The 8,942-nt window shown below is 38.8% G+C and overlaps 1 protein-coding gene across 2 annotated transcripts; it reads left to right on the forward strand.

Annotated features, from left to right (window-relative positions):
• Positions 4,485-7,897, forward strand: LOC107606594 (E3 ubiquitin-protein ligase RDUF2-like). Of its 2 annotated transcripts, none has more exons than XM_021107324.1 (2): positions 4,485-6,561; positions 7,674-7,897. In XM_021107324.1, exon 1 carries the CDS (start codon positions 5,059-5,061, stop codon positions 6,475-6,477), a length of 1,419 nt encoding a protein of 472 aa, XP_020962983.1. In that variant the 5' UTR covers positions 4,485-5,058; the 3' UTR covers positions 6,478-6,561; positions 7,674-7,897. The 2 variants fall into 2 exon arrangements, with proteins under 2 accessions (XP_020962983.1, XP_020962982.1); XM_021107323.1 differs by lacking the exon at positions 7,674-7,897 and adding an exon at positions 7,243-7,569.

Genomic DNA, 8,942 nt, shown 5'->3' on the forward strand with positions numbered 1-8,942 from the left:
TTTGTTGAATTAGTTGGTTATTGATTATTTGAGTTGATTAGTTGATTTGATTAGTTGGTTATAAAATGTTTTCATAGGTACAACCACTTGCGAAAAAGGAAAAGGATACAACCTTAGAACTGACCCCCCTCGGCGGAGCGCTAGTCGGTATACCCCATCCGCTTTTAAGAAGGTTGCAAGGAAATGCAAGAAATTAGTCAAAGATGTAAAATGGGCGATGAGAAAATGATGTTGGACTTACTTATGTATCTTGTTGTGAACTTATTTATATAGCATGTGTTGGACTTATTTATGTATCATGTCTTGGACTTATTTATGTAGCATGTTGGACTTATTTATGTAGAATGTGTTGGACTTATTCATGGAAGTGGTTCAATTTAGTAGAATGTTTGAGATTTAGAAATGGTTGAGAACAGGTTTGAGAAATGTTTGGATGGGACCTGAATAGGGTGGCAAAGTCCGAGTTTTAGAGGAGATGCTGCCGAAATTTTATAAAATTGAAAGTTTTGTTTGAAGTAAATATTTAAAAAGATTTGGTTTTAAACATGATATATTTTGAGATTGATTTATTTAAAAGAAGGAATTATGTCTTAAACTGGAATTGTTAATCACGTCATACAATAACGTCACATAAACAAGTCAGACAATATATAAAATATTCAAAGTCATACACTAAATCGAGTGACCGATATGGCCGGTTCTCTATTGGGTGGTCGCACCCGGATTACTTGGACCACCACGTTGACGACATCTACTACAATTGTGGCCCTCGGCCACGCATTGCTTACATCGTCTAGGACCACGCAACATTCGAGTGTCCATCTCATTCAAGAAACGGGTCATCCTTGGCCGACCTTTGGATACCCGTCTAAGGAATGGATTACCTACGAATCGAGGTCCATGATAAACAGGCCATGTTGTTGGATTCCCGAGTGGCCTAAACCTAGCCCTGTACACTCGTCGAACCTGGTCCATCTTGTAGACATCATGTACATACAATTGCCAATCAAGACGTTGGTTTGCACAACAAGCAAACACATGTCGACACGGAAGCCGGTCAACTTGGAACTCACCACAGTCACACCGTTGTTGACGGAGGTCCACTGCATACTCCACACCACTAGGACACTCACGCACTTCGAATACCTCATTCTGTCGGTCAAAGCAACTAACTTGGATGTTACCTGCTGCCCACTGATTTGCATGCAGTTTGGAGGTTACAAGCTCAGAGAACACATGTCCTGCATTAATTTGAGCCTCAGCCTCGGCTCTTTTCCGGGTGAACCATTCATTAAGCTTGTAAAATGTTGCCTTAACAAGTGCAGTGATTGGAAGATTGCGAGCCCCTTTCAGTACCGAGTTGATGCATTCCACTAGATTGGTTGTCATATGACCCCATCGATACCCCCCATCAAATGCTAAAGCATACTGCTCACGCGGAATTCGATCCAACCAGTTGGTATAAGCCTCACCCCGCTCACGTAAACGCTGATAATAAAAAAGGACCCACCATAAAAAATGTTTATCATAATAACTGAGTTCAGGAGTAAATGTAATCATAAATATCATACCGATGTTGACGATAAGCTTCTGCAGATACGGAGCCTTGAATTTCCTCAGAAAGTTGGACTCTATGTGTTTGATGCAAAACATGTGGAATGCTCTGGGAGGAGACCAAGCTCCGTTACTACGAGCGATAGCAGACCTAATGGAATCGTGCCGATCGGAGATAAGGCCCACACCGTCACGTGTCACAACATGCTGTCGCAAGTTACTCAGAAAAAAGTGCCACGCCTCAGATGTCTCTCCCTCAACTATCGCAAATGCAATCGGCACGATGTTGTTGTTGCCATCCTGTTAGACTGCAACCAACAAACAACCCTTGTATTTTTCATACAAATGAGTTCCGTCTACCTGCACTATTGGCTTGCAATGTCTGAAGGCTCTAATACAAGGGTAATAACTCTAGAAGATTTGGTGTAGTACACGAATATTAGGAACCAAGTCATCTCCCTGGTACGCAGGCATTGTTTCAAAATAAACAACTGCGGATGGCTCCTTGTGACACATTTTGCTCACCCTGATCAGCCAATCACATCCTGCACCATACTGGGTGCATTTAGCATAGAATGTCGTCGGTTCTGACTCATGCACCCGATAGTCTACACCTCTGCGGATTGTATAATCTTTTATCGCCTTAATTACTGCCTCCCTAGAACTGAATTCCATTCCCACAGTAAATTTACCATCCGGCATAAGAGGAAGCTCTGCTGCAATAACGTCACAAATTTTAGAGTTGTCAGAACTAATAATCTAATAAACTAATATGCACAGAACAATGGAAAACGTACTTCTCAAAACCGAACCGGTGATCGAACCGGTTAGATCACTGGTTTAACTGATCTACCCGGTCCTATGTAATTAAAATATAAAGCATAGTAAAAAATTTTCACTAACAATTCAACAATTTTTGTTGCCTTCTGCGGTCTCACAATGGGACCGGACCGGTCTAAGATTCGGTTTACCAGTTTGTCGGACGAACCCGACAGTCCGATCAAACCGGTCTGTCAGTCGAATCGGTCGGTCCAGTCGAACCAGCAAGTCCGATCCTAATGCCCTGTCCGGCCGGACCGGCCTGTCTGGCCGGTCCGGTCCAGATGCCAGTCCGGTAGAACCGGCCGGTCCGATCGAACCTGCCGAGCCAGTCTAATTTTATCAACACCGACGGAAAATACTACATTTCTCAGCCTACATGTTCACTTCATAATTAAACATTAAACAATTACTAATTACATGCTATATTTTGCCTATTTACCCTTGTCTTAACTATTTGTCCTAAACTCAAAACTCATGCACAAATCATACTATCACAAATCTTAATTTAAATTAATGGCGCACCTGCATTTACATATTGAGGAAACTCCGGTGCATGCATGGCCTCCAAATCCAACGACCGCATGAAACTCGGCTCCACAAACGGCTGCTGATTTGCTAGTGCATTTGTCACATCCGCCACATCTGCCACCATAGCCTCGTCAGCTTGATCTTCGTCTACACCCGGATCAACGACCTCGTAGTTACTTTCGAACTCTTCTTCACTATCAATGTTGTAATCTTCCAATTCAATATCTCGGTCCGCTGCAGATTGCTCGAACTCGATATACAATTCGATAAACGATATTCGCAACCGACTTTCAAGATATACTGAAAACATTTCTTGCATGCTCGCTTCGTCGGTCACGTATTTCGTTTGAAATTGCACGAACTCACCAAAGACAGATATAGGATATCTGTACAGAATACACGACACTCTCCTAGATATTTGAGAATCCATCTTCTCACAAATGACACCTTTTAATTCTTCAAATGACTGTGTGAATGGAATAATAATATCTAACGAATTATCACACACAAATTTTCACTCCTTCTGATGTTTGTAATAAAATATGGCCATGATAATACACTTTTAATCTTACTCTATCATCCATGATAATAGAGAAGAAGAGATCTACAAATAAAGAAGAAGAAGAGATCTGTAGAAAAGAGATTTAGAGAGTTGTAGCACCGAAGAAGAAGAATGAAATGAGCTGCTCAGATTGGGTGGGTATATATATATATATATATATCACACTCAAATCGGACCATCCGACCGCATGCATGGCCATTCGAAATTTTTAGAACTAAAAAATCGGACGGTCTTACTAGACAGCCCGCCCAAAAAATTTTTGAAACCCAGAAATCGCTGGGTCCGATTTGGGTGCTCTACAATTTTTTTGAATGCAGCCCTCAAATCGGTAGGTCCGATTTCCTTGGGCAAAAAATAAAAACCCTCCGCATGCTACAAATCGCATGGTCCGACTTCCATGCATGCAACATCACCACGCACAAATCGGACGGTCCGATTTGTGCCCCCTTACCCCTGCAAGAAATCGGACCGTCCAATTTCCTTTCGTCAGCTAATCGTCGTCACACACTTGTTAAACACCTCTGAACTCCATAAACGGGCGTTACACCAAACCTTGGATCATATCCAAAAAAATTAGCCAAAGAATGAAGTTCAATTTTTTATATCATTTCATTTCATAATATCAAAAAACAAAACAAACATTAGTTTGACTCAAATATCCTCACCCACTCTCTCTCCCAAACCGGGTCTTTATCTTATATATGAGAAAAAAGAGTTAAAAGTGATCCATCTTTTGTTCTGCTTTTCTGTAATTGGAGTAGTGTCAATGTGTCATGTTTATTATGAATTGGAATTGATGGTGGATGGTTGTTGATTTTATCAACTTTTTATGTTTTTATAACATAACTTTGAAACAAAAAATATTTGAAGAAAAGAATGTTTACTCTGTATTTAGAAAAGATCCAAGCATAATAAATGAGAATTAGATTAAAAAGAAAGGAGAAAATAAATCTGTTAAACAGAAATAGACAAAAATCCAAAAGAAAAGATATAAAAATGCCTTCCATTAATCCATTCTCGCTTCACCAGTTGCAACCTTGTTGTCCTATTTTGAGTCAAACCCAAAAACAGAGCTCTGCTGCCACCACCCACTTACAACCCACGCGCCGGCTTCACTCTGTCGCAACTAGTAACAGGAAAAAGCAACCACCCACAACCAACGAGATCATGCCACGTGTCGCATAACCCACAACGTCGTTGCACGATGCTGTTTCGCTGTTCCCTTCTTCCCCTCTCGCAAACCAAACAACACGAAAACTGTCATCCCATTCTTTCTCTCTTCCCCAGGATGTCCAACAACGAACCCCAACTTTCTCTCTCTAATTCCGTCTCTCTCTCCTCCATCGAAAAAACAAAAAAAACAAAGAAGCCGAACACATTGATGAATTATTAAGTCTCTGAATTCTCATATCAACAACCTTTTCTTCTTTTCAGAGATTCGCCTTTCAATTCCGATAATAAGAAAAAAGAAAAAGAGCATCGGATCTGACTTGATCAACTCTGGGTTGTAATTTGTAAGCAGTTATCGGTATTAGAGAGTAATACTAATACTAATACTAATACGTATACGTATTTTCATACGATAGCCGTAGATGTCTTCGCATTGGTGTTACAGGTGCAATAAATTTGTGAGGGTATGGAGGCAGGACATTGTGATATGTCCAGATTGCGATAGCGGTTTCGTCGAAGAGGTAGATCCTAACACACGCACCGTTTACGCCGATGGCAACCGCAGCCGACGGTTGCCGGCGGCAGCGATGTACATGATAGGCCACCATCAACGTCACCAGCGTCATAATTCCATTGAAAATAACGCCGTCGCCACCACTACAAACGATAATAGCAATAATAATAACAACAACAATGTCGGCTTGTCGCGGCAAAATCAACGGCGACACTGCCGGAACACCAATGGCGGTGGCGGAGGAACAGGCGGTGACAGGTCGCCGATCAATCCGGTCATTATGCTCCGGGGCGGCGAGCAATCCGAGGGAACCAGCAGACGCAGGGGGTTCGAGCTTTTCTATGACGACGGCGCCGGTGCCGGTCTCCGCCCCTTGCCGCCGAGCATGTCGGAATTTCTCCTCGGAACAGGCTTCGATAGGGTTTTGGAGCAGTTCTCACATTTCGAAAGGCACGAGCGACACCTTCACCACCACAACCAGCAGCCTCCTCCGGCGTCAAAATCCGCCGTAGAAGGCTTGCCGGAGGTGGAGATCACCGAGAACAACCTCGCGGCAGAGCCACATTGCGCAGTTTGCAAGGAAGCCTTCGAGATCGGAACAAAAGCTAAAGAAATGCCGTGCAAGCACATATACCACTCGGACTGCATCTTGCCGTGGCTCGCCCTTCGAAACTCCTGCCCGGTTTGCCGCCACGAGTTACCCACAGAACAAAACAATAACGGTCACGTGCAGAACGCGGCCACCAACGACAGCGCACGTGCCGATCAAGAAGACAACAATAACAACAACAATAACAATGATAACGGCAATAATAACAATGTGGGGCTAACAATATGGCGGTTACCGGGTGGCGGTTTTGCGGTTGGGAGGTTAACCGGTGCAGGAAGAGGAGGATCAGAGAGGGAGAATCTTCTTCCTGCTGTGTACACAGAAATGGATGGAGGAGGGTTTGATAGTAATAACAACAATAATAATAATGGTGGCGGTGGTGGTGGTGAGAGGAGGAGGGTTTCTTGGGCGGTTTCAACTACTTCAAGAGAGAGAGAAAGTGGTGGTGGGTTGAGGAGAATGATGAATAGTTTCTTTGGTTGCTTCAGACGTGGTAATCATGGTGCTCTTCATCATCATCATTCTTTTCCTTCTTCTTCTCGGAATGGTGATTATCCTAGGCAGTATTCATCATCATCACCTTCAAATAGAAATAGAACTATGACAAATAATGGCACGGCACCTTCCGCTGTCAATTTCGATTTGGATCACTCTCCATTGCGTCAACGCAGGACTTGGTCTATGGATGTAAACAGTGGTGGTTCTAGAGCATGGTGATGTTGATCCATGGACCATGATGATCAAGATTTTGAAGGATGCATGAATCAACTTTGCTTATTGTGGGAAGACGAAGATTTTAAGGTCAGAGAAAGAAACAGAAATGATATTTGCATTGTATAACTCTCTTGTACACTCTTTTCTAAATGATATAAATGATCGACCTTTTTTTATTTGACTTTTTATTGATCACTTTTAATACTAAAATTATAAAATTAAAAAATGTACAAGAGAGATATACACAAAGATAATACATATAATATTTCTAAAAAAATATTTACATGTTTTTTGCACAAAAAAAACATATATTGTCACTCATTTTTTGTTTACATTGTTTGGAAGTTAGATGACAAGGACCAAAAATACATATTAAAGAGAAATGATGTGCATCAATTTTTTTTTATATTTTTTTGTAAATTTTTTTTTAGAATAAATGACCATTTATAGACAAAAGGTACTTTTGTTAAAGGACATTTTATGTGAGTACAAATTTAGTTTCGATCTAATGTGAGTATATTATATATCAGTGTTTTCATCTTTTATGGAAACAAATAGTTATTTATTCTTTTTTTTCTATAATCTAGAAACAGAGTTCTTTTTATTAATCACTTTTAAAAATAAAAAATATGCAAAAGAAATATATAAAAAAATAATGCATATAGCATTTCTCTTATTAAATGTATTTGGTATTTGAATTTGAGTATGCAATGCAATGACAAGTGCTTTGTGAATTAATTGTGAGAGCTGTGTTGTGGTGTTGGATAGATTGGTGAATTGAGTGCTGCTATACAATTGAAGAAGCAGCTAATATTACAAGAGGAAGGGATGCAAGGGCAAGAGAGCATAAGTTCTTTTTCATGCTAGCTAGTTTAATGATGATCATGATGGACTCAAACAGCTTCTACATATTGATAATATATCTTTCTTTTTCTTTTTCTTTTTTTTTCATGTGTAAAGTTTGTTGATTAGCTTCATCAGTCTTATTGTCTTTCAAGTTAGTGACGTTTATTGTCATTGTATTTCTGAAGGAAAACCCTTATTATAAGTTCAAATGATCAATTGCATAGTTAGCTAGCTAGCAGCTTACTGCCATAAATTGATTTTATGATGGTTTAATATTTGGTGTTGATCACCACATTCTATATGGATATCATTTTCATTTTTTTCTCCTTATATTTTAAAATATTATATTTCAGGAGTGAGTTTGCTTTTCGGTTTTTCCAGCCAAATGCAAAGGAGTCCTCGTAGCGCCAGAGTAGAAGATTCGAATCTGTGTTCGATCTTGTGAGATACGTTCGTCTCATTCCTCTCGGGCACACGTGTCTTCCTTTTTTTTGGGGTCCTATGTTTGTTTAATATATCCATCATGCCATTTATTTTTAGGGTCATAAATCTTTTTGTAAGAACCCAAGAGGATTTTGGACATCCCATGATTTTTAACAACTAGCCCATGAATTAACCTTTCTAATAATCTAAGACAATAAGATTTAGGACTGATCCATTTAAAAAGAACAAGCGAGAACCCATTGACTTCAGTACCAAAAAAGATTATTGACTTTATAGTTTATTCTATCCGTTCTTGCCATTGGTTTTACCGCTTTATTTTGTACGTGGTTGTCAATGTTTAATCAAGTTTCATGGAAGTTTATAATCGAAAATGAATCATATAATAAATAATTTGAGGGAACCAACTTGGGTTGGTCGAGTGGTCAGCTCACTCGTCTGCTTAAACAAGTGTCGGGAGTTCGAACTCCGCTTTGTGCATACAGCAACTCATTGGCCAGTGACAGACCCTTAAATGAAGCTCAGATCTGCAATGAATTAATCATTGACTTGTCGAGTTAAAAAATACCATAAAAAAAAAGTTCCCAAAATTTTATTTGAAAATAGTATTAGGGTTAGAGTTAGAAGATGAATATGTGAAGTTGAATGTGCTTTATGATATGACTTTGTAGGATTTTATAATTTTATTAAATTTGTAATTATATTTTTATATTTTTTTTAATTGGGTTTTTATAATATTTTTAATTTTAAAATTAAATTATTTTTATGTCAAAAATGTTAAAATTAATAAAATATTTTTCACAAAAAAATGTGTAATAAAAAATCTAATTAGATTCTTAATTGTGGGTACCTTCAATTTGTTAAAAAATATTCCGTTAATTTTAATATATTTTACACTTATAAAGACTTAATTACAAAAATAAAAGTAGTGTAACGACTCAATTAAAAAGAAAAAAAACATAAGAACCTAATTACAAATTTTGTAAAACTATAAAGACCAATAAAATAAGTAAACTAATAATAAATAAATATTTATACTATTTATCACACGGGCCCAAAGAATATTGAATTAAGTCATTTGTGAAACAACTTAGAGTTTAGAGTAAATAGTCATTTCTGACCTTAAAAGATCAAGGCGTTGACAATATTGACCATGACTAATTTAAATTAACTTTGTAATC

Source organism: Arachis ipaensis, chromosome B07 (genome assembly GCF_000816755.2).
Source record: "Arachis ipaensis cultivar K30076 chromosome B07, Araip1.1, whole genome shotgun sequence".
NCBI lineage: Eukaryota > Viridiplantae > Streptophyta > Magnoliopsida > Fabales > Fabaceae > Arachis > Arachis ipaensis.